The sequence below is a fragment of the Schistocerca gregaria genome, chromosome 1, assembly GCF_023897955.1.
Source record: "Schistocerca gregaria isolate iqSchGreg1 chromosome 1, iqSchGreg1.2, whole genome shotgun sequence".
NCBI lineage: Eukaryota > Metazoa > Arthropoda > Insecta > Orthoptera > Acrididae > Schistocerca > Schistocerca gregaria.
Genome location: NC_064920.1, coordinates 73,799,528 through 73,826,828, shown reverse-complemented (window position 1 = coordinate 73,826,828; position 27,301 = coordinate 73,799,528). Strand labels below are relative to the sequence as shown.

Genomic DNA, 27,301 nt, shown 5'->3' with positions numbered 1-27,301 from the left:
CAGTGTACAAGAAAATAGAACAAGTTATGAGCACAGTCAACACGGTCTGATGAGGCCACCACAAAACGGAATTAGTAAGGCAATAATAAAAAAACTGTGGAGCAGTAAGAGAAACATTAAATGGATCACATAAAGTAAGAAAGATACACTAGATGTCTTAAAAAAAATAGAGGAAACCAGAATACTGCAAGATACGCAAACCAGACTACAAATGAAGATCAATAAAAGAGCTACAGAAAGAGTGATATCAGACAAAGAAAGAAAGAAAATATCTGAGAGAATGAAGAAGTATTGGATACACAGGAGAGCAAAGCACCCTTGATATACTAATAAACTATAATAATCCTTGTACAACCACTGTGCTGTTAAATTGCATTAATGAACTGTTATTGAACTGTGTTGCATTATTGAATAATAACAACCTGTATAAAAGGTTGTATAACTGACTAGAGTGGTCCAATGGAGGCCACAAAATAAAAAAAGTAAAAATTAGAAATAAAACTGACAGTAGGAAAAAAAGTGTTTCTGAAAGAGAGAAATTTATTAACACTGAATACAGATTTAAGTGTCACGAAGTCTTCATTGAAGATCTTGTCTAGATTGTAGCCTCGTACGGATATGAAACATGGACTATACACATTGGAGATAAGCAAACAAGCTTTTAGTATACGGCGGTACAGAAGGTTTCTGATGATACAAGGGGAGATTGGAAAACTATTGATGCTCTACTGGATCGAATCGTGGAGAAAATTTTGTTAGAGAACTTGACCAAAACAAAGGAACTTTCGCTACGACATATCCTGGGGAATTAAATAGTTGGCAGTCAGAGAGATGTGTGGTGGGTTAAAATGGTCGACAGGGTTTGATCACAGTAAGTAAGTTTAATATGTGTATTGCATTGTATTGTATTGTATTGGCGACCTAGACGGAGAGCCATCGTCTCCGCCTTAGCCCTCAGTGGTACACGGCCCCACAACAGGCTACAGCCGCCCACCGCCGCTGACTGCACCGCCGCCCCACACCGAACCCAGGGTTATTGTGCGGTTCGGCCCCCCAGTGGACCCGCCGGGAACGTCTCGCAACAGACGAGTGTAGCTCCAAATGTTTGCGTGGTAGAGTAATTACGGTGCACACGTACGTGGAGGTAGTGTTTGCGCAGCAATAGCCGACGTAGTATAACTGAGGCGGAATAAGGGGAACCAGCCCGTATTCGCCGAGGCAGATGGAAAACCGCCTTAAAAACCGTCCACAGACTTCGACACTAATCCGCCGGGAGGATTCTTACCAGGGACTGACACGCCTTTTCGTCCGGAAAGCAGTGCGTTAGACCGCACGGCTAACCGGGCGAGCTTTAATGTATGTATTGTTACAACAAAATGACAGAATAAAGGCCGAAATACTAAATGTCTTTTTCCAAAGATGTTTCACGGAGGAAGACTGGACTGTAGTTCCTTCACTATATTGTCGCACAGATGACGAAATGGTAGATATCGAAATAGAGGACATAGGGATAGAAAAACAATTAAAATCGCTCAGAAGATCAAAGGCCACCGGACCTGATGGGATACCAGTTCGATTTTACACAGAGTACGCCAGGGAACTTGCCCCCCTTCTTGCAGCGGTGTACCGTAGGTCTCTAGAAGAGCGTAGCGTTCCAAATTATTGGAAAGTGGCACAGGTCATTCCCGTTTTCAAGAAGGGACGTTGAACAGATGTGCAGAACTATAGACCTATATCTCTAACGTCGATCAGTTGTAAAATTTTTGAACACTTATTATCTTCGAGTATAATGACTCTTCTCGAGACTAGAAATCCACTCTGTAGAAGTCAGCATGGGTTTCGAAAAAGACGATCGTGTGAAACCCAGCTCGCGCTATTCGTCCACGAGACTCAGAGGGCCATAGACAAAGGTTCCCAGGTAGATGCCGTGTTTCTTGACTTCCGCAAGGCGTTCGATACAGTTCCCCACAGTCGTATAATGAACAAAGTCAGGGCATATAGACTATCAGACCAATTGTGTGATTGGATTGAAGAGTTCCTAGATAACAGAACACAGCATGTCATTCTCAATGGAGAGAAGTCTTCAGAAGTAAGAGTGATTTCAGGTGTGCCGCAGGGGAGTGTCGTAGGACCGTTGCTATTCACAATATACATAAATAACCTTGTGGATAACATCGCAAGTTCACTGAGGGTTTTTGTGGAAGATGCTGTAGTATATCGACAGGTTGTAACAATGAAAAATTGTACTCAAATGCAGGAGGATCTGCAACGAATTGATGCATGGAATGGCAACTGAATCTCAATGTAGACGAGTGTAATGTGCTTCGAATACATAGAAAGAAAGATCCTTTATCATTTAGATACAATATAGCATTTTAGCAACTGGTAGCAGATAATTCCCTAAATTATCTGGGAGTAGGCATTAGGAGTGATTTAAAATGAAATTATCATATAAGTTGGTCGTCGCTTAAGTAGATGCCAGACTAAGATTCATTGGAAATATCCTAAGGAGGGGTGGCCTAGGGGTGGCCGAGAGGTTCTAACCGCTACAGTCTGGAACCGCGCGACCGCTACGGTCGCAGGTACGAATCCTACCTCGGGCATGAATTTGTGTGATGTCCTTAGGTTAGTTAGGTTTCAGTAGTTCTAAGTTCTAGGGGACTGATGACCTCAGATGTTAAGTCCCATACTGCTCAGAGCCATTTGAACCAATCCTATGGAAACGCAATCCGAAAACAAAGCAAGAAGGTTACAGTACACTTGTTCGCCCACTGCTTGAATGCTGCTCACCAGTGTGGGATCCGTACCAGATAGGGTTGAGAGAAGAGATAGAGAAGATCCACCGGAGAGAAGCGCGCTTCGTTACAGGATCATTTAGTAATCGCGAAAGCGTTACGGAGATGATAGATAAACTCCAGTGGAAGACTCTGGAGGAGAGACGCTCAGTAGCTCGATACGGGCTTTTGTTAAAGTTTCGAGAACATACTTTGACCGAAGAGTCAAGCAGTATATTGCTCCCTGCTACGTATATCTCGCGAAGAGGCCATGAGGATAAAATCAGAGAGATTAGTGCCCACACAGAGGCATCCGACAGTCTTTCTTTCCACGAACAATACGAGACTGGAATACAAGGGAGAACCGATAGGTGGTACCCAAAGTACCCTCCGCCACACACCGTCAGGTGGCTTGCGGAGTATGGATGTAGATGTACATGTAGATGAAAATGCAGAATGAAGGGCCCTGCGAAACGTGGAATGCTACATTAATGTGGTACACATCGTCAAATTTTGTAGCGAATTCTTCCGTTTAGAAGTGCAAAAATTACTTGTAAATTGCATGGTCCAGTGCAAAATTTGATTAAATATCTTACGTTCATCAGTTCTTTCTTCCTGAATTTTATGAAGAAAGTCTATAGAAAAATTAAATTTACAGTTACCAGTTTACGTGAACCATGATCGCTGACTTTTTTCAGAACTCACTGTCTGATATATTTTTTAAAAAAAGCAAAGAATGCACGGTCAAATTTGGCCGCATACAAGTTCATTTCATTTTGAAATGACGTCAGGCGTGCACACCATTTGACATTGTTCTCACGATTTAACATGTAGCCACCGTTAGTTCAAAATAGCCTCATATGAGGTCGATTTATTGTTTTCTAGCAACTAATAGCACAATCGGAACTGCTGTTATCGACACGGAGAGTAAAAATACTGCATATTTGCTGCGCATGAAGACATTTTTCTATCACTAGTTAGTCCACAGCTCGTGATCTAGTGAACAGCATTGCTGCCCCTGGATCACGGGGTTCCGGGTCCGGGTTCGATTCCCGGCCGGGTGGGGGATTTTGTCTGCCCGGGGACTGCGTGCTTGTGTTGTTCTCGTCATTTCATCATCATTCAGGAAAATGGCGAGACTGAAAAGTGAAAAGATGTGGAATTTGGACGGGCACTGATAACCACGCCGTTGGGCGCCCCACGAACAAAAATCGTCATCATAAAACTTGCTAGGTCCTTTTAGCGTTCCGTATCTCACATGGTTAGTGTCAGACTGTTAAAACCTATTTTACTCAGGAAGGGGTGACGGTACCAACTTGAAATTTGCGTCACATGCTGGGGTGTAAAACACTTAGGCTACTACATAAGTGCTGTCCAAAGGTACTTTCATTCATGTCGTGCATTTCGGTACCAGAAACTCACTCATCAAAATCTTTAGAATACTTTCATCTAAACTAGAATCATAAAATTTGGTAAAATGTGAAAATTTCACAGTACGGGTAAAGGAAAAAATCCGAAAGTTTTGATCTGTATTTATATCACAAAAAATATATATTTTTGTCTGTCTGTCTGTTAAGACCACTTTTTATCAGCAAATGGTGAAAATATCTGACCCTTGTCGGCGTAAAAAATGTAAGCTTCAAAGTCATTGTAGTCAGAATATACGGCCATTTATGTCACATATTTTGGTACTTGCAAAAGCATAGCCTGTAGAATACTTATCATTTACTATAATCATGAAATTTGGCAAGAAGCAAGCCTTCGCAGTACAGGTGAAGGAAAAAAATCCGAAAATTGTTAATTTGAAATCATATCACGGTAAAAACACTTTTTCTTTAAATCATACATTTGACTGTGCGTCTGACCGCATGTTAAGACCCCTTTTTCTCAGGAACGGGTAGTCATATCATGCTGAAAAGTTATGTCATATTCTAACTCTGTGTTCCCTACCTACATACACATCGGGCTTGGTGGTGTAGCGGCAAAGTGCCTTATTGAAAACCGTGAGGTCACTAGTTCGAATCTCGGTGGGACCTCGGATTTTTGCTCTTATTTTTAACCTAGACTTCACTTCGCAACGATCTGACGAGCCGCTAGAAACAACACGTGGTGCGGATTCCACGTTACGCTGTAGGGCCCCATACTCCACAAGCCACCGGACGGTGTTCTCCCTTCTATTCCAGTCTAGTATTGTTCGTGGAAAGAAAGATTGTCGGTTTCCCCGGTTGGACAACTGGTGTACGTAAGGAACATGCATGTCGCTGAATTGGAGTCCAATATAAAGACTTGGGTCAGGCCACTGAACAGTACAAAATCAGTATTGTTATCTACATACATAATCATGTCTGTATGGAACCCCAGAACTCAAGTCCTGCTCGCAGTTGCCGGTTTGTTTATATGAGAGATAACGTAGAAAAATCTGTAAAGATGGAAAGCTTATGCTTGTAATGCCGTACTTAACAAACGGAGAGGGGAACAGCAACCAGGGCAGCATTGCGGGGTTTCAGTCTGTCATTGTCTGAGTACGGGAGAGACTTCGTTGTTTCCCGAACATTCAATAGCCACCACGATACGTTTTTCGATCGCATACGAGAGTCGCTGACAAGACGACAGGAAGTCCACACAATACCTCCAGATTTTTCAGCGAATGGTGCACAATGAATGTCGCTCAGGGCTGCAGAACTGTACCCCGGAAGACAGGAAGAGCGACTCTGAAAAGTCAATGCGACAGCGATGGCAGCCCTTTCTGCGGCGCCCTCATTATGTATCGCACAAGTCGTGAGTCTGACACGATAAAGGAGTGCGTGGCTCCGATTCCGCACAGATCCTGACCGATTTCAGACGCAGACAAAGGACGCCCGAACAATGGCAGCGTTCCAGCTGTCAAGAGTATTGTTTGAGCGCAGGACCGGCAGCTGGTAGCGGCAGAACGAGTGGGGCGTACCGTCCAATAACTTTCCAGCATAATGCAGCGGACGTGTAAAAGGAAGACAGACCCACAGGTACCGCAAGCTTTTTTTTCCGCGGGATCTCCAGGCAAGTTCACCCATAATTCCCCAAAACGAGCAGACTTTCTTATTATTGTTGTTGTGGTCTTCGGTCCAAAATGTGGTTTGATACACGTATTAGTCTATCCTATGCAAGCCTCTTCGTCTCTGAATAACTACCGCGACCTACATCCGTTTGAACCTCCTTACTCTATTCGTGCTAATTTTTACTTCCCACGCTTCCATCCATAACGAAATTGACAATTCCTTAATGCCTCGGGAGATGTTCTGATAACTGTTCCCTTCATTTAGTCAATGCGACATTTTTTTTTTATCCGTTTGATTCAGTACCGGTAACTCCCGATTAGGTATTCGATCTACGTATCCAACTTAACCAAACTTCTGTAGTGCCACTTGTCAGAAGCTTCTACTCTCTTCTTGTCTAAACTATTCATCGTCCACTTTCACTTCCGTACAAGGTTACATTCCAGATCTTCATAAAAGATTTTCTAACAGTTAAATTTATATTAGATGCTAACAAATTCTCTTCAATAATGCTTTTCTTACTACTATCTCTTTTTACTTTATATCCTCTCGAATTCGGCCATTATCAGTTATTTTGCTCTCCAAATAGCAAAACTTATCTCATGCTTTTTTATGGACTTTTCTAATTCCCTCGCCATTGCCTGGTTTAATTTGCATACATTCCAATGCTCCTCGTTTACAATGCACGTTGCGTCGTAAGGCACTCCTAATTTTGACCCTTCTTTACATTCCTCAGTAGTAATGTGAGATTTAGTCTTTCTCGGGCCATGTTTACATGAACAAAATTGGACGATGACCACTGTTCTGATTCAAGATAGGGTTGTGTTCATTGTGATTTGTAATGAAATTTTATTGAACATGGCAACATGATACATATGTGTCACCACCCAAACGCACGTATGCAAACCACATTCCCACGTCGCTCACCCCCCCCCCCCCCCTACCGTCCTCTCTCTCTCTCTCTCTCTCTCTCTCTCTCTCTCTCTCTCTCTCTCTCTTCCTCTTCCTCTGTCTTTCTGTCCCTCCCCCTCCCTCTCTCTCCTCCCCCTCCCTCTCTCTCCTCCCCCTCCCTCTCTCTCCTCCCCGTCCCTCTCTACCCTCCCCCTCTGCATAGAACCGCTTTCTGACGTCACGTCAGTCGAAATATAATTCTTACGAAAATGTTGAAGTTAATTCATCGGGAAGGGTGCCTAGCTAGTTACTAAAAGTCAGTCAGAAAATGGCACAGAGTGTATACAGTACGGTAAGAGAGATCACTGGAATGTGATATGTGTGTGTGCTCTTCACTTTTTTTTTGTTGTTGAGATAATGTGTGATTAGACGTTTAAAAGTTGAAATTCTTACTATTTATAGACGTCGTGCGCGGTATGATTATTACGTGAAAGCTTCAGTCAATTCATCGAGTTAGGCGCCAGCTAGATGCAACAATCCACTTAGGAAATGGCACAGTGTGCATAGAGTCTGGGAACAGAGGTCATTGGAATGTGTTACAGAATGTGAATTATCAACAACTAAAATGTTGACGTTGGTAACTGCATGTACTGAAACATTGCTAATATGAGTCAGTAACAGGAAAGTAAATGCAAACCCTCGCCGGGTATTTTGCGTGGGCAAAAACTAGAAACACGTGTTAAATGGAATTACAAGTTCTCATCTACAATGCGACGAGAGCTAAGAAACGGAAACGGTTACAACCTCCGGAGCCGGACGATTCCTCTGACAAGCAGAAGCAAGTCTGGTGCGAGCAGGTCAGCCGCAGTGACTGCGAAGGCTCACTGCACACTCACTTCTCGGATTACCGCGGTACGAACCACTTACCATACTACTTAAGTTAGAAAACTGTCATGTAGGTGAAGCAACAGCAGCAGCAGTAGCTAGTGTGGAATCTTCCCAGATTTCAGCGGAACAGCACTCTTCAACCCTTCTTCTCCGAGGTTCGAGCCGAACTGCACTCCCTCACCAAGTGCTCTTCCGCCATTGCTCTGCTTGTGCATTACTTACTCTCATTTGTTCCCAGGTTGTGTATTCTGCAGGTACAGGGTTGTGCGTTACAGGGTTGTAACTCCCACTAAGTCTTTTTGGTAGCACTAAAAGAAACAGATACCGATCGGCATTACCGTGTTTGGCCGCTACATTGTTCTGGCGATGCGAATGCGTCTCCAGCGGCCATTTCCGATCCATTAGTGTGCGCATACAGTTGTTCTCCAGGAACAGTAGAGCCCCGTTCCCAAATGGACGAGATGTAACGTAAATACACTTACGTTCATAAAAAACATAACACATTGAACGACTAGAGGTAGGGCGTTCATATTCACAGGACATGTACATCAATGTGTTCTGTAGACGTGATTAGCATTTGAACCACGTCGGCCAGCGGGTTCAAGTTCAACAACGATATCGCGGCGAAACACCAACTATTAGGAAACTGTCCTGCGGGACTCCTCGTCGTAATAAACCCAAGGTAATGGATCAGTGTGACTCGAGCAGCGTGCAGGATGCCTCTCATACGTATCCGCAAACCGTACCATCAAAACATTGAATTTGACAGAGGGTGCATTGTTGGCATGAGAGATTGTAGTGCATCAATTCGGGAAACCGCTACTCGTGTGGGGGCGAAGTGTTTCGGCAGTGCAACGGGTACGTGCAGAATGGTTTACGGAAGGCAATAGGACACGAATATATTGGCCAGGTCGCACCGTCCCGATCGCCCACAGAGAAGATCGACGCCTCATCCGAATGGCATTGCAAGACAGCTCGGCTAAGGCCCAACAGTGGGAAAGTGTAACACATCGTACAATTTCAGGGGCGACAGTCCGTCGCCATATTTTACGGCATGGATCACATGCACGTCGTCCACTTTTGGTTCGCCGCAGACAAGTGGCCTGGCATGACAGTGACTGGATTCGCACAAGACATACAGCGCCAACTCGAGGCCTTATGGTTGGGGTGCTATTGGGTACAACCAAAAATCACAGCTGGTGCGTGTTCAGGGCACTATGACCAGTGTGCCCTACGTGAAAGGCATCCTGCGACCCGTAGCCAGACCCTTCCTGCGTAACACCCCATACACCATTTTTCAGCAGGACAATGCGCGATCACATGTTGCTGCACGAACACGTGTCACAGGATGTCAGCCTTTCGCCCTGGCCCGCCAGGCCACCAGACTTGTCACCAATCGAAAATGACTCGTATATAGTGAAACGACGGGTGCAACGCTGTGACCAAGTTGCAATCACCATAGATGAACTATGGAAGCAGATGAATACAACGTGGATGGCTATGCTACAAGACGCCACTCGCAACTTTTACGCGTCGATGCCATGAAGCATTTGAACAAACTACCAGGTCCCTGTGCCTACTAGGCAACAAGAAGCCTGCCTGAACTGCTAATCATTTCTGCACAACACACTAATGTACATGTCCTGTGAATACGAGCTCCTAACTCTAGTCGCTTAAGGTGTTCTGTTTTCGCTGAACATGAGTGTATACTAGGTCATCTGCTAACAGACAGCTCATGAGAAGTTCTCAACAAGGCGTTCTCCTGAGGCGGCATGCCTTCTTTCCTAAGACTGAATAGAACACACTGCCTACACCGGAATATCATATCATATCAGTTCCTCGACAATGGGCATCCAGCATAATGCAGAACCGCGATTCGTCACTGAGTGCAATGAGAAGCCATTCGTCAGCGGTCCGTGTTTCCAGGTTACGGCACCACCCTAAACGAAAACGTTTGTATAGTGGTGTTAACGGCAGGCTAAGAGTGGGGCAGTAATTCACTACTACTGCTGCTGCTAGTCTCCGACCAATGCTGCAAAATGAGGGAGTCCACTGCTTGTTCTCGAGTTGCGGACACAGATGAGCGTGTGCTGCAATGTGCTGCCATGTGCCGCCATGTGCTTGGTGCACCAGGCAGCTGTCCTCCCCCCTTGTGGTGGCCAGGCGTAGTAGAATGCAACCTTGACAAAGAGTACACCAGCCCTCACGTCCCCGTCCAGTCCAACGTCGGCCCGCTGTCACACCAATACGTATATTTCACGACTCGACCAGCCAAATGCAAACCCGCAATGAGGCTGTAATCTTTCCCCTTACTAGTCGGTCGATGCGAAATTTTGACCGTCATCGCGTGCATGTAAGGAAAATAGTTTTGGACAAGAAAACATTACCAGTTAGTGGGGAGAAGTGTACAACAAGTTATCCTCATGAACAACTTATTCCACTTCCTCTTGGGACACTCCCCATTAAACCCACCGTTATTGACTAGTGGATTATTGTCTCACAGTTTAAAATAGACTGACAGTGTGCAACTGATTGACGGTGATCGGTTAATATCTGCACAGGAGTTGTTTCGTATTAAATCCAACAAAGCGAATTAGGATGTGAGGAAGCAATAATCGGTACATACTTTGTTGTTAATGTTCTACATATTTTTTTCTAAACAGCACGAATGAGTCAGATACTCCCTTCGTCTGGCAAAGTAGTAACGGTTATTTATCACAGGTCGCCTATTAATATTATCACGCGCCAACATTCTTCGTGTGCCACTCAGTACACAATCCTCACTGCAGTCCAAATCGTCGGTATCCGGCGCGGTTCTCACGTAATCACGGCACACAAATGAACACTTAAAACACATCAAACAAATTACTCAATTAACGCCATTTACATATTTGCTTTGGGCGACACACACAGCCGTTACAAAATTCTAAACGCGTCGGCCGTCCTACCGAAATCCGCCCTGTTCACTTAGCAGCCAACAACTTACTTGCTCGGAGTCTCAACACTGATTACTCTCTGGCGCACTCGGCGCTCTACTATCCATAGTACCTACTGCGATCTGCGTGAGGCAAAGATATATTTTTCTCAATACGTAAGGGGCGGTTGACCACTTACACTCTGCGCTCAACTGATTTAAATTTTGATTGGTAAACTACTTAAAACAGTTGCACCGCACATGTAAAGGACGAAACGAAAGGAATCGTGGGGGGGGGGGGGGGGGGGGGGGCGGGGGAGGGAGGAAGGTCGGGGTTGATTTGGGGGAAGAGACCAAATAGCGAGGTCATCAGTCTCATCGAATTAGGGTAGGATGGGGAGACAAGTCGGCCGTGCCCTTTCAAAGGAACCATGCCGGCATTTGTCTGAAGCGATTAAGCGAAATCACAGAAAACCTAAAGCAAGATGGCCAGACGCGGCATTGAACCGTCGTCCTCACGAATGCAACGAAAATGGGTACCACGTAACTCCAATAATCAACAACAGATTCGACTGACATAATGTGGAAAATAATTAACATGGTCGCCATCTCACCAGGGCACTGTCCGTTCACTATCCAAACTATAACGTAGACAGCAGTACCTATTTGCCTGCACGTGTCGCAACAGGAAGTTGTCGCAAACATGTTCAAAAACACAACTTGTCAAGTAATAATAAGAGGGAATGAAAGTATTTGTTTTGTATTGTTAATAAATTCAAATGTACTAATTGGAGCAAATACAAAAATTTGTTATCGGAAATGATTAACTTTAGGTAACTTTGTGCTGCAGCATCTCCTAAGAGTAACATTTACTTATATGCAGAAACTTTCTGAAATTTGCAAGCTATGTAAATTGAAGCATTGTGATTAATTTAAAGATTAGTGAACTGAATAAACAACTATTGACTTTCAACACATTTGCAATCCCAATATGCGAATCAAGCTAACACAAAATACCACTATGACAATTTCCATAAAATTGACATATGCAGATTTAATATATTCATTTACTTGGCTTTTGAATTTCCAGAACTTCAATTGATGTTACTTTAGGTTACTTTTGATTTAACTTGTAAGAATGACTTTGCAGCTGAATATTATCAGTGAGCAGAGCAGTTAACTTACGCAAGCTACATTAATACTTACATTCAGTTATTTTTCCAGTACGCAAGCAATAGAGGCAGTATTTCTCTTTCATTACAATTCTTTTAGCTTTAAGCAACGACATTCGGATATTAAATAATACGAAAACACCCAATGATGTTGGATAGTGATTAAACTGGGGATTTAAGTTTTTACACATATTATTTTTTATTCAAATCAAGTATACTAAAAAAGTAGATGGGTAGTACCTCACAATATTTGAAAACGTGAGCAGAAATGAAACGATCTCACAATTCGTTGGAGATGTCAAGACGCCGTCTTCGGTGTCGTCGAGAACGCCGCTGTTGCTCCATATGGTAGTGTGGGCATACTTCGAAAGGCAGGACCAATTATGGAGCAGGATCTTCATGTTGCTCAAGTTTGTCGTGCTCTTCGTACCATGCAGTTAACTACTCCTGACTTTGCACACGACATGCAGCTCGCGCGTGCACTCACTCTCGCACCCGACCATCAACTACCTCTCCTGCCCACTCGCTCTGACGTCACCCTCGCGTCCGGAGAGAGCACTAGGCGCACAACTTTTCTCCCTACCAAGCAGTACTACACTTCCCTGACTTTCACTAATGGCTGTAATCCAGTAAAATTACATCATATTACGGAAATACGTTATATAGGGTACAATATCTGTACCATTTCAGTTTACAAACAGCATCTTTACGGTCAAAAAATCATCTTTACAATATACAGGGTAGTCTGGTTAAATATATAATGAGAGAAATCCTTGTAACATGAAATGTAATTAAGATATTTAGTAACAGTTTGCTTCTGGAAGTATAACAACTCCAAAAAAAATTTTTGTGTTCTACATCTACATCTACATCCATACTCCGCAAGCCACCTGACGGTGTGTGGCGGAGGGTACGCTTAGTACCTCTATCGGTTCTCCCTTATATTCCAGTCTCGTATTGTACGTGGAAAGAAGGATTGTCGGTATGCTTCTGTGTGGGCTCTAATCTCTCTGACTTTATCCTCATGGTCTCTTCGCGACATATACGTAGGAGGGAGCAATATACTGCTTGACTCTTCGGTCAAAGTATGTTCTCGAAACTTTAACAAAAGCCCGTACCGAGCTACTGAGCGTCTCTCCTGCAGAGTCTTCCACTGGAGTTTATCTATCATCTCCGTAACGCTTTCGCAATTACTAAATGATCCTGTAACGAAGCGCGCTGCTCTCCGTTGGATCTTCTCTATCTCTTCTATCAACCCTACCTGGTGCGGATCCCACACTGCTGAGCAGTATTCAAGCATTGGGCGAACAAGAGTACTGTAACCTACTTCCTTTGTTGTCGGATTACATTTCCTTGGGATTCTTCCAATGAATCTCAGTCTGGCATCTGCTTTAACGACGATCAACTTTATATGATCATTCCATTTTAAATCACTCCTAATGCGTACTCCCAGATAATTTAGGGAATTAACTGCTTCCAGTTGCTGACCTGCTATTTTGTAGCTAAATGATAAGGGACCTATCTTTCTATGTATTCGCATCATATTACACTTCTCTACATTGAGATTCAATTGCCATTCCGTGCACCAAGCGTCAATTCGCTGCAGATCCTCCTGCATTTCAGTACAATTTTCCATTGTTGCAACCTCTCGATACACCACAGCATCATCTGCAAAAAGCCTCAGTGAACTTCCGATGTCATCCACCAGCTCATTTATGTATATTGTAAATAGCAACGGTCCTATGACACTCCCCTGCGGCACACCTGAAATCACTCTTACTTCGGAAGACTTCTCTCCATTGAGAATGACATGCTGCGTTCTGTTATCTAGGAACTCCTCAATCCAATCACACAATTGATCTGATAGTCCGTATGCTCTTACTTTGTTCACTAAACGACTGTGGGGAATTGTGTCAAACGCCTTGCGGAAGTCAAGAAACACGGCATCTACCTTTGAACCCGTGTCTAAGGCCCTCTGAGTCTCGTGGACGAATAGCGCGAGCTGGGTTTCACACGACCGTCTTTTTCGAAACCCATGCTGATTCCTACAGAGTAGATTTCTAGTCTCCAGAAAAGACATTATACTCGAACATAATACGTGTTCCAAAATTCTATAACTGTTCGACGTTAGAGATATAGGTCTATAGTTCTGCACATCTGTTCGACGTCCCTTCTTGAAAACGGGGATGACCTGTGCCCTTTTCCAATCCTTTGGAACGCTTCGCTCTTCTAGAGACCTACGGTACACCGCTGCAAGAAGGGGGGCAAGTTCCTTCGCGTACTCTGTGTAAAATCGAACTGGTATCCCATCAGGACCAGCGGCCTTTCCTCTTTTGAGCGATTTTAATTGTTTCTCTATCCCTCTGTCGTCTACTTCGATATCTACCATTTTGTCAACTGTGCGACAATCTAGAGAAGGAAGCACAGTGCAGTCTTCCTCTGTGAAACAGCTTTGGAAGAAGACATTTAGTATTTCGGCCTTTAGTCTGTCATCCTCTGTTTCAGTACCATTTTGGTCACAGAGTATCTGGACATTTTGTTTTGATCCACTTACCGCTTTGACATAGGACCAAAATTTCTTAGGATTTTCTGCCAAGTCAGTACATAGAACTTTAGTTTCGAATTCATTGAAAGCCTCTCGCATAGCCCTCCTCACACTACATTTCGCTTCGCGTAATTTTTGTTTGTCTGCAAGGCTTTGGCTATGTTTATGTTTGATGTGAAGTTCCCTTTGCTTCCGCAGCAGTTTTCTAACTCGGTTGTTGTACCACGGTGGCTCTTTCCCATCTCTTACGATCTTGCTTGGCACATACTCATCTAACGCATATTGTACCATGGTTTTGAACTTTGTCCACTGATCCTCAACACTATCTGCACTTGAGACAAAACTTTTGTGTTGAGCAGTCAGGTACTCTGTAATCTGCTTTTTGTCACTTTTGCTAAACAGAAAAATCTTCCTACCTTTTTTAATATTTCTATTTACGGCTGAAATCATCGATGCAGTAACCGCTTTATGATCGCTGATTCCCTGTTCTGCATTAACTGATTCAAATAGTTTGGGTATGTTTGTCACCAGAAGGTCTAATATGTTATCGCCTCGAGTCGGTTTTCTGTTTAACTGCTCAAGGTAGTTTTCAGATAAAGCACTTAAAAATATTTCACTGGATTCTTTGTCCCTGCCACCCGTTATGAATGTTTGAGTCTCCCAGTCTATATCCGGCAAATTAAAATCTCCACCCAGAACTATAACATGGTGGGAAAATCTACTCGAAATATTTTCCAAATTATTCTTCAGGTGCTGAGTCGCAACAGCTGCTGAGCCCGGGGGCCTATAGAGACATCCAATTACCATGTCTGAGCCTGCTTTAACCGTGACCTTCACCCAAATCATTTCACAATTCGAATCTCCGTCAATTTCCTTCGATACTATTGCACTTCTTATCGCTATAAACACACCTCCCCCTTCACTGTCCAGCCTATCTCTGAGGTATACATTCCAATCAGAGTTTAGGATTTCATTACTGTTTACGTCTGGTTTCAGCCAACTTTCTGTTCCTAGTACTATGTGGGCGTTGTGAACGTTTATTAATGAGAGCAGTTCTGGGACCTTTCTATAGACGCTCCTGCAGTTTACTATTAGCACATTAATATTGTTATTCCCTGTTTTATTTTGCCTACTCCTGCCTTGCCGCATCTCAGGAGGCGTCTTGTCGGGCCTAGGGAGGGAATTCTCTAACCTAAAAAAACCCCATGTGCACTCCACACGTACTCCGCTACCCTCGTAGCCGCTTCCGGCGTGTAGTGCACGCCTGACCTATTCAGGGGGACCCTACATTTCTCCACCCGATAGCGGAGGTCGAGATATTTGCACCCCAGCTCTCCGCAGAATCGTCTGAGCCTCTTGTTTAAGCCTTCCACTCGGCTCCAAACCAGAGGACCGCGATCGGTTCTGGGAACGATACTACAAATAGTTAGCTCTGATTCCACCCCGCGAGCGAGGCTTTCCGCCTTCACCAACTCCGCCAACCGCCTGTACGAACTGAGGATGACCTCTGAACCCAGACGGCAGGAGTCATTGGTGCCGACATGAGCAACAATTTGCAGTCGGGTGCACCCAGTGCTCTCTATCGCCGCCGGTAGGGCCTCCTCCACATCTCGGATGAGACCCCCCGGCAAGCAGACTGAGTGAACACTGGCCTTCTTCCCCGACCTTGCTCGGGACAGTTGGTACCACATGCGCATGCGCGTATCTCCTCTGTTCACGTAAAGGCACGTCAGGAGCCATGTAGATACTACAGCAGAACGTGTTCTATAGGCTTTCTCTGACGAAGATAAGTCTATTACACTTGTAAAACCCTGTTTCTGCCGTGAGAATTGACTATGACCAACTGGCAATGCTCCCATTTAATTAACAATCAGAAAACGGGACAAGCTGATTCTAGAAACTGGGAGTTTGCTTTCAATGTAGTATCACCAAGCCAAACACGCAATTCCACTATCGAGTAAGTCCGTACGTCCTACAAGCGAGGACTCGGAAAATCAATCCGACAAGCAAATAGGCAGTTACAGTTACCTCGTTCGAAAATACACGATGTTTTCTATAAAAGGTTGCGTCTATGAGCCTAAAAACTGCATCTTCGTCAAAAATGGAGCCTGAGGAAAGACCGCGACGCAAGGCGTTTCGGAGAAAATTCTGGCACTGATGAAACAGAGGCATTCCTCGATTTTGTCTGTTTCTCGGACAGTGCTACATTCCACGCTTTCGGCCTGGTAAACACGCACAATTTCCACATATAGGAGCTGAAGCCCCCGCCCCCCTCCCTGCTCGTAGTGATGGAGTGCGGACGTCACTCTGCGAGTCTCTGTACGTCCATCTTTTCTGGGATGGTTGTGGGACTCGGCTGTTCAGTACAGGATGTCATATCAAACACCTTTCAGTCGTCTAACTTCCAAACTGTTATTTTATTTGGCTATCAGTTTCGGAGATTTACTACGCCATCTTCAGGCCTCTATGTACAGACAACAATGGTAACAGAATGAAATATACTGAAAAGCCAAAGAATCTGATGTACATGTCTAATATCTTGTAGGGCCCCGCGAGCACGCAGAAGTCCCGCAACACGGCGTGGCATGGATTTGACTAATATCTGAAGTAGTGCTGGAGGGAAGTGATACCGTGAATCCTGCAGAGCTGTCCATAAATCAGTAAGAGTACGAGGGGTGGACATCTCTAATGAACAACACGTTCCAAGGCATCCCAGATATGCTCAATAATGTGTTCATGTTTGGGGAGACTGGTGGCCAACGGAAGTGCTTAAACTCAGGAGATGTTACTGGAGTCACTCTCTAGCAATTCTGGGCGTGTAGGGTGTCACATTGTCCTCCTGAAACTGCGAAAGACCGTCGGAATGAACAATGGACATGGATGCAGATGATCAGACAGGATGCTTACGTATGTGACACCTGTCAGAGTCGTATAGAGACATATCAGGGGCCCCGTATTACTCCAACTGAACACCATTACAGAGCCTCCACCTCCATGAACAGTATCCTGCTGACATGCAGGCTCCATGGACTCATGAGGTTGTCTCCATACCAGTACAGGTCCATCCGCTCGATACAATTTGAAACGAGACTCGTCCGGCCAAGCAACATGTCAACAGTCAACAGTCCATCGTCTGTGTTGAGAGGCCCAGGCGAGGCGTAATTCTTTGTGCAGTCTTCAAGGGTACACGTGTGGGTTTCCAGCTCCGAAGGCCCATATCGATGATGAAACTTCCTGGCAGATTAAAACTGTGTGCTGGACCGAGACTCTAACTCGAGTTCGAGTCTCGGTCCTGCACACAGTTTTAATCTGCCAGGAAGTTTCATATCAGCGCACACTCCGCTGCAGAGTGAAAATATCATTCATATCGATGATGTTTCGTTGAATGGTTCACACGCTGATACTGATTGAAGGCTAGCACTGAAATCTGCAGCAGTTTGCGGAAGGGTTGCACTTCTGTCACGTTGAACGATTTTCTTCAGTCGTGGTTGGTTCCGTTCTTGCAGGATCCTTTTTTGGAAGCAGCGATGTTGGAGATTTGATGTTTTATTGAATTCTTGATCACGGCACGCTCGTGAAATGGTCGTACGGAAAAATCGCCACTTCATTGTTCCCTTGTTGGTACTGTGTCCCATCGCTCGTGCGTCGACTATAACACCACGCTCAAACTCCCTTAAATCTTGATCACGTCCCGTTGTAGCAGCAGCAACTGATCCAACTTCTGCGCCAGACACGTGTTGTCTTATACAGACGTTGCCGACCGCAGCGCCATATTTTTCCTGTTTACAAATATCTGTATTTGAATATGCTTGTTCTGAAGTGTTCATTATATAATCTTCATCTATGTCATACTGCTTAAACAAATTCTAACGATATTTAACATGGTATATATGCTGTAGCTAATGATAAGATATATACAGACGTAAGACGTGGACTCACAATTTTGTGGGTTTGTGTGTATGTGTAATATTGTAATTGATCTGGTCCACCAACTTCAGGGATTTTCCATGTGCTTTTAAGGATGTGTGATGTGAGATAATTCTGTGGTAACACATTTTATTGAATAATTTTAGAGGTTTTCAGTTGTTTGTATTCAAATCGAAGTTCGTCAGCGCTCCTTCTGCTGATATTGATACATATTCTAGGTGTGCTTCTGTAGTCGTATTGTGGTGTAAAAAAGTGTAACTGTGGGAGGAAGCATGTAACTTCTTCTCGACTAGGAATACACCAGAGTGCAAATATAGAGACCCTCCTGTCTTTTGCCTTTCGGCCAAGGGCAAAAACTCAGGGAACAACGTTGCCTAGAAATGGTTTCACTCCCTATGTTACCAAACTGGCACATTAACTAATGAAGTCTGTATCCTGGCAGGTTACTTGTACAACAGTTGAGCTCGCCTATTCTTCTGACTGGCAAACATATCAACTGCTCTATTGTTGAAGTTTGACTGATTTCCTCGTTGTGAACATTGGGAACAAACAGCCAGTGAGTTCAGTCTTTCCTGACCCATACTGCTCCGGAGGAAGGTTTTAATTCTTTTTAAAGTACTGAAAATGGGCTCTTCTCTGCTGTTGAAACGTGTATTTAGTGCGATTTGCAATGTTTTACGCGCTTCAATGAACTATTCTTCAAAGGAATATCCCACAAGAAAGGCGAAAAGCTCAAAAACCGATGTAATACCTTTAAACGTATTATTGTGATAAATCACTAGCAGTTTGATTTTCAGTTTATCATAGAAAATAAAGGGACTGTGACTTAATGAACAAATGTTGGCCGAAGTGGTTGGGAAATGTTCTTTGAGTGAAGCAAACCTTTTGGATCAGTAATTTCGAAGCTACTGAATACATGAGGGTTTCGGCATCTTCCTTTCAGTTGGTTGGTCACAATGGCATACACTTCTTTGGCATCTTGTTCAGTGCTACATTGGAATGTTTTCTTGAAGGAGCAAAACGTTCATCTTCAAAAACTCGATATTTTTCAGTATTCTCTCTTTGTTCAAAAACAGCTGACTCAAAGTGATCTGATGCATTTCTGTGTTGTAATGGCATTTGCAATCTCCATCTGAACTGCGTTATATGAAATACTAACATGTTTTATACCCTCGTAGAAAAATTTTCGCAGGAACAAAGTCTGCATTGTGAAGTAAATTTCTTAAAGCAAATGCTTCTTTTGTTGCAATTTCATACCACAAATCTTCTTACTCAATCTTTTCAAAACGTTCCAATAAGTGTAATTTGTTTTCTTGAACATTAGTTACTACGCGAGACTGGCAGTGAACAAAAAAAGAGTCAAATTTCCAACTTTCGACTGGTTTTTCGTTTTACTAAGAACATAAGCATTTTACTATTCTGTCTAATATGTGTCTGTTCTTTGTAATTATTCATTATATTTCTTAATTGACATTTTATATGCCGAATCAATCTGAACAGCAATGTTACTTGTGCCAAATATTTTGTGTTTACAACAATTTTGTAAATGAAGTCCACTTTCTTCATGTTTCTTAACTCGTTCATTTAAATACTTTAGATCCTCACAGCCGACTGTAGTCCACAATCCTTCATCACCAAATAACACACAACAGAAAAAAATTTGTTTCTCTTCACTCACTGTTAACCAAGACTTTTTACAGAACCATACGTTGCAAAAGTTCTCTTCTTTTTTTCCGTCGAGTTGAGACATCAAGAAATATTTTGGTTAATGTGTGACTAATCACTAGATTTCCAGCTTCTCTTCCATAGTTAATAAATGAAAGGGCATTTGAAGCAAACAGTCTACGAGGATTGCCCAGAAAGTAATGCACAGCATTTTTTTTTTCTCAGCTGAAATCAATGCTTCGAATGCGAAACGTTACGTATGTATTATTTGAAGTCTCCCGAGTGGTCGTGCCAAGTTTCCGTCACTTCCGACGGATAGCGTAGCTACAGAACTCTTTGAAAATGGCGTCTGCAGGTGATGCACGTTACAAACAATGTGCCGTCATTGAATTTTTCACTGCAGAGAAAGAAACTGTGGGGAATATTCATAAACGCTTGTGCAAAGTCTATGGAGCAACTGGTATCGGTTCGGCGGAGATCCACGATTTCCAGCGGTCTGGGAGACCATCCACGGGTGTGAAACCTGACATGTTGCAGCGAGCTGCTGATGTCATTCGCTATTAAAGGATACCATTCGTGGGAGATGTTTTGGGGACGATGAGGAGGTGATTCACACAGTGAAGTACTGGCTCCGCCACCAGGCCGAGGACTGGAACCGACAGAGCATACACACCCTTGTTTCACGCTGGAGGAAGGCCATTGAATGGGATGGATATTACGTGCAAAAATAGGTGGCGTGTGTAATTCTCATTATGTTCAGTAATGAATTTTTGAAGAAAAAAATGAGCTCATTACTTTCTGGGAGACCCTCGTACTTTAACCATTTTAAAATTACTGTATATACCCTCGATTCTCAAACACACGGTTCCAGAATATGGTACATCATTTGCTGTTTACCCCATTTCCCATTGATAAATGGCAGTAGGGTGCAGGGGGGAGGAAGGAATGCAGTGAGGCACGTGACAGCAACTACAATTAGGTGTTGTGGGCCCAAGCTGAATGGCCTCAAACATTTCGAAGACTTGTGGTAGAGGGCAGGAGAACATGGGAAGGACAGCGGCGTTTGATGGGGCGCCAGGATATATGAGTACAGGTGAGGTGGTCCATCCACCAAGGCCACGCGAGCTCGCCTTGAGCTGCACTAGGGTGAAGGCTGAGATGTAGAAACGGAAACAGCTCAGTCATGTCACTGCGACTGCAGTTTTAGGCGTCGGGGGTGTGGGGGCAGTAAGGGCCGTCTCCCACTGGTCGCACAACATTGCTGGGGTATAGGGAATGAGGGGTAGTCCACTCAGGACTACGCTCACTGGCCCACGGCTGTGCTTCGGCAAGGGGTGAGGTGGAGAACGGGAAACCACATGTTCGCGCTACAGTCACTGCGAGCCAAGAGTGTGGAGGGAGTAGAGGGGCTGTGGGCTACCTGCAGCTGGGCGCGGGCTTTGGATGAGTGGGATGGGGAAAGAAAAACTGGTTTGTCATTGCAGAATGATACACTTTGTGTGTGTCTGCAGCAAAGAGAGCTGGACCTGTATATGTCTGCTTTCTGACAGTCGCACAACGCCACAATCATGTCATACTCAATATATTTCATACAAAACTAAAAAAAATAACAAAATTTTTGGTGAGGCCGGGCCGCTCTGGCCGATTTGAACGAAACGTCCCTGCCACAGCACTTCAGTATTTACCTGTACATCTATCCATTTTTAAACTGACTAACCTCTTGAACGGTTTGCATTCGGACGTTCAAAAGGTATTTTTGGCCACAGCACACGATGGGATTTAGTATGCGCTGGTGTGGCTTGGTTTGGTGAGGAAGCCCCGTTTCATTTGGATGGCTTTGTCAATAAGCAAGATCGGCACATTTAGGGTCTGAGAAACTGTTCGCGATCGAGGAGTCGCTTCACCCTCAACGGCTGATTCTGTGGCGCGCAGTGTCCAGTCATACAATAATCGATGCGATATTCGTCGATGGCACGGTGACTACGAGGATTTTGGGAGATGATTTCATCCCCATTAGTCAAACTGACCCTGACTTCAACAAGATGTGGTTCATGCAATACGGAGGTCGACTCCAGCGAAACAGCAGAGTGTTTGATGTCCTTGAGGAGCACTTTGCGGACCGCACCCTGACTCTGGGGTACGAAGGTGCCACTGGGATGGGCCTTGATTGGCCACCTTATTCTCAAGATCTGAACACATGCTACTCCTTTCTGTGGGGCTTTATTAAAGACAAGGGTGTAGCAAGAACCCCAAAACCATTGCCGAGCTGAAAGCAGCCATTTTAGCAGACATTTTAGCGGACTGTGCGGAATTTTGTTATACGTCGACTACACAACATCGCTAATGATGGCAGGCACATCGACCATGTCGTAGACTAAATCCGAATAATGGTAGTGATCTTTAAATGTTGAATAAAGTGTGTCACGCCATTGTTTGCAACTAATTTACTTTTTTTTCATACACACTCGTCAAAAAAGCATTGCATCATCTGCGTTCCTAGATTTCCGGAACCTGTACAGAAAATTGGAATGCAGATCAACATAAACATCACTTCCGCCATTTTTATTGCTTATGAAAACCACACAGTGCATTTTTTACCACCATACAGTGAGACCTTCAGAGGTGGTGGTCCAGATTGCTGTATGCCTGTATTCGTCGTGGCATACTATCTACAAGTTTATCAAGGCACTGTTGGTCCAGGTTGTCACATTCCTCAACGGCGTTCCGGCATAGATCCCTCAGAGTGGTTGGTAGGTCTCGTAGTCCATAAACAGCCCTTTTCAATCTATCCCAGGCATGTTCGATAGGGTTCATGTCTAAGGAACATGCTGGCCATTCTAGTCTAGCGATCTCGTTATCCTAAAGGGAGTCATTCACAAGATGTGCTCGATGGGGTCGCGAATTGTCGCTCATCAAGGCAAATGCCTCACCAATATCCTAAGCCGATATGGTTGCACCATCGGTCGGACTATGACATTCACGTATCATACAGCCATTATGGCCCTTTCCATGACCACAACAGGCGAACGCTAGCGACACATAGCGCCACATAACGCCACCCCAAAACAGCAGGGCAGCTCCACCTTGCTGCACTCGCTGGGCAGTGTGTCTAAGCCGTTCAGCCTGTCTGACGTGCCTCCATACTCCGACGGTTGTCTGGTTGAAGACATATGCGACACTCATCGACGAAGAGAACGTGATGCCAGTCCTGAGCGGTCCATTTGGCAGGTTGTTGGGCCCATCAGTATAGTGCTGATGGTGTCGTGATTGCAAAGATTGGAAGTGGCCATGGACGTCGGGAGTGAAGTTTCGCGTCATGCAGCCGATTGTGCACAGTTTGAGTCGTAACACGACGTCCTGTGGCTGCACGAAAAGCATTATTCAACATGGTGGCGTTGCTGTCAGGGTTCCTCCGAGCCATAATCCGTAGGTAGCGGTGATCCACTGCAGTAGTAGCCCTTGAGCGGCCTGAGCGAGGCATGTCATCGACAGTTCATGTCTCTCTGTATCTCCTCCATGTCCAAACAACATCGCTTTGGTTCACTCCTTGTCGCGTGGACACTTCCCTAGTTGGTCCCGAGCTCGTGGTCGTGCGGTAGCGTTCTCACTTCCTGCGCCCGGGTTCCCGGGTACTATTCTCGGCGGGGTCAGGGATTTTCTCTGTCTCGTGATGACTGGGTGTTGTGTGATGTCCTTAGGTTAGTTAGGTTTAAGTAGTTCTAAGTTCTAGGGGACTGACGACCATAGATGTTGAGTCCCATAGTGCTCAGAGCCATTTTTGCCAACTTCCCTTGTTGAGAGCCCTTCTTAGCACAAAGCAACAATTCAGGGGCGATCGAACAGCGGTATTGACCGTCTAGGCTTCTTTGAACTGCAGCCATGTATCTCCTTCCTGGTGGAATGGCTGGAACTGATCAGCTGTCGGCCACCCTCCGTGTAATAAGGGCAGCTCATGCATTGTTGTGTACATCTTTAGGCCGGTTTAGTGACATCTCTGAACAGTCAAAGGGACTGTGTCTGTGATACAATACCCACAGCCCACGTGTATGTTCAGGAGTGCTGCAAAACTTTGTCTGGTATGCGTGTGTAGTTGGATAATTGTCACCCTCCCCACCTCGGACAGGGCAGTGACAGTGGGACCTGTTGAAGTGAGCGGGTGGCGCGCGCGCTCTCTGTTGCAGGACGAGGTGATCACCAAGTCCCTGCAGGTGCTGGACGCCGGCAGCGGGCTATGATGGCCGGCCCGGGCGGCGGCCGCGGCCGGGGGCGGCGGGGGCGGCGGCGGCGGCGGCGGCGCGCCCGGCGTGCGCCTCTTCCGGTGGCTGGTGCGCGGGCCCGCCTCCCAGCACGCCCTCGCCGCCTACGAGGCGTCGCTGCGCTCCCACTGGGCGGCGCACTGCGCACTCGGCGCCGGCTAGCCGCCCCCGCACCGCCGCCGACGCCGGCCCCGCTGCTTGCGCTGTACGCCGCACGCACATTCGTCTCGCCTCACGCATCCGCAGGCCGCCTCCCGACGACGAATGGACACGACTCGAGTGATGGTACACAGACAGTGCAAACGTTTTTGTTGTCGCTTCGCGCCCTCGCTGCCGTTAAGTGCCTCTGAAAAGGATCTATGTGCCAGCATTGCCTTCGGGGAAGCACCTCCGCTAATCTGGCGGCGATTCAGCCACTGCGTTCCCAATCGTACACACACACACACACACAAACACACACACACACGAGACAGTTCTTCCCGGCACGAGAAATCAATCGAACTCAAAACACGTATCAGTGCAGCCAATAATTTCATTTTAGGTACGCAAACTTTTCAAATATTTCCGAGACCTCTAGTAGCTCTGGAAGGCAACTAATAGTGGCCACTTCCAATCAGAACCAAGTAAGGCGGGGTGCGCGTTCCCTTCTGTCAGATGAGCTCCTGTCAAACTAACAGACGTAAGACTTCCACGTTTCCCTTCTGAAGTTTTGTTTACCAGGAAGCAGGAGCCCGCAAAGCAGCACGAAATACAGACACGTAGAACGGCTGCTTCGCTTTAAGCCTTGTCACAATTTACTATTATTATATGCGCTTCTCCGGAGCTGCTTACGACAAAGGTCTTCCCGACGATGCGTGCAGGTATTTGTTTTGCGTACGTGCCCAACTGTATTGCGCTGTGCAACAGCAATCTTGAATTACAATCGTGACAAGTAAAAAAAATCCACGTAAGAAAAACAGATTCCATCTGTCAGCCAATGCTGTCACGCAAAGACAATCATAGTTGTTTCTGCCACCTCTCCTAACAAATCGTCTAGTAATTGCCATGTCTAACCTTGGATAAGCACTACGAGACCCCACACATAACTTTGGAATTTTCCAGAATTCAGTTGCCATAATATTCCGGAACTAACTGCAGCAGAATCCTTACTAGAGGATATGGATAAATACTGCTTCGGCCACAATACAGACAATATGTGATCATAATCTGGTATTGGCTAAGACACTACTGATATGTAGTTCACACATAGCATTTCCGATGCATATTTGATAATGAGTACCATGATGCATCATTTTTAATCTAAAAAGAATAGTAAAATTGTCAATATAAAACAATTGCGAAAACAAAGGCAAGTGACGTACACTAACAGCTAACAAGTGCCACTGCAGTTCGTCTGGACTAATAAGAATTTTTTTTTAATATTTTCCCTCAGTTATTTCAAGAAGCAGACTTGCGCTATATTTTCTTATTGTTCCTCAAAATTTTTCTCACATGTGAGAAACAATGCTCGCGTCTCAAATCAGTTTGATGGCCAGTTGAGCTCGCTAGTAAAATGCTTGAGCATAAGGATAACAAAGGCACTTACAACTTTTACATCAGACTGAAAGACATTTTTACTGCCATGTTGAGCTACCCTTTGTTTTGACACCATCTGTTATAACAGGACGTCTTGTTCCTACCAGGATTCAAAGATCTCCGAGTATTTAATTATTGTTGTAAAAAGACATTTTATAAACAAAATTTTCAGCATGAAATTAAGCACTACTTGCTGCTTATCATATCACATTACTGGAATGGGCATATGTAAATGTATTTTTTCGCTTCTTGTTTCAATAGAAATGATATTGAATAAGATTCAATGAAAATACGATTATGAAATTTTCCTGTATTTAGACTGATGCTGGTGACCATATTGAAAGATCATTTTGTTACATTTCTGCTGGGGCACGTAGGTAATTGTCACTTCATTTGCAAAACTACTGATTGCAAATTAGTTCCTAGTTCATCTTATTTCTCTTCTTATCAAGATATAAATACTGTGTGGTGTTGCTGTTTCTTTCTTAAGAATCAAACACCCTTACATTATGTGTTCTCTTTGTCTCTCTCTGTCTCACACCTGTTGCTTCACTTAAAGAACAGTGTGTCAGAGGAATTAGAAAACTCTTACTGTGCTTCTCTAGTTTATGTCTCTGTTCGAATTATCTGAGAAAAATAAGGGTTGGGAATTTCTCAAAACCATACAATTTTCTCAGCAGCAAATATATGTAGTCTTACATAGATTTATTTGAAAAAGTCTACTCTGTTTCAGTTTACATCATAAGACAACCATAATTAAAACTGTTCTTACTTTTACCTATATTCCCTTCAGCATCTTGTCAATTTCCATAGGAGACCCGATCCAAAGTAATGTACTACTAAATAGTTTCACAGTTTTAGGTTTGAGTGCGTTTTAAAAGTAGACATCAGTGTATGAGTTGAGAAATTGCTACTTTCATGCATTACTTCTTATCAGGTGACAGTGTCACAAAGTTTGAGCCCAGCAGCACAGTTGTGCACAGCGACTGTGGTATACTTCAAAAAAGTAAAAGGAATTCTGTAATCAACGAGCAGTCATTGCAAATCTAGATTTTAGGTGTTAATTAGCTACCTTCACGGTATGAGTCATATAGACTCGACAAGCTTGTGACAACATGTTACTAGACGAACATACCAAGTACATAGCCACACTCAAGCTGGAATCTTGGTATGTTCATTTTAAAGTCGTATAGCGACATGTATTTTCACAAGCTTTGCAAGTCAGTATGAATTGGTTTGAACACACTGAAGATAGCCATTCAGTAGCCAGAATCTAGATAAGCAATGAAATATGGATCAGATTTGTGACTAACTGCTGAATTTCTTTTCCTTTTCCTTTTTTGAATCTTTGAAATTCTGCCCTACTGGCAGTTTTCTTCCAAAACGAAAATAGCTTGCAAATAAAAGCCTTTGATCAGTACAGAAATTTCTGTTGTGTTGGGAACGAACTCATACCACAAAAACTGGCTGTTACAGTACATTGTATTGAATTTTAGATCAATAACTACGTTGCTAAAGTATATAAGCCAAATGAAGGAAATAATGTCATTTCTCAATCAATAACATCTTGGCAGTTAAATGATATGGAGACTACCTTAGTGCCCCAATCATTTTATTAGGCCTTCAGCAATATTTTTATGGGATTAAGTTGAAAGAGCAATA

At 44.3% G+C, this 27,301-nt stretch overlaps 1 protein-coding gene across 1 annotated transcript in view; it reads left to right on the top strand.

The window, feature by feature from the left end:
• The window catches only part of LOC126284920 (calsenilin), a 208,541-nt gene extending 184,468 nt beyond the window's left edge, over nt 1–24,073 (top strand). The window contains exon 5 of the mRNA XM_049984186.1: nt 23,990–24,073. Within this exon, the coding sequence (XP_049840143.1) occupies nt 23,990–24,043 (54 nt within the window). The 3' untranslated portion in view covers nt 24,044–24,073. The remainder of the gene's footprint in view (nt 1–23,989) is intronic.
• The last annotated feature ends 3,228 nt before the right edge of the window (nt 24,074–27,301 follow it).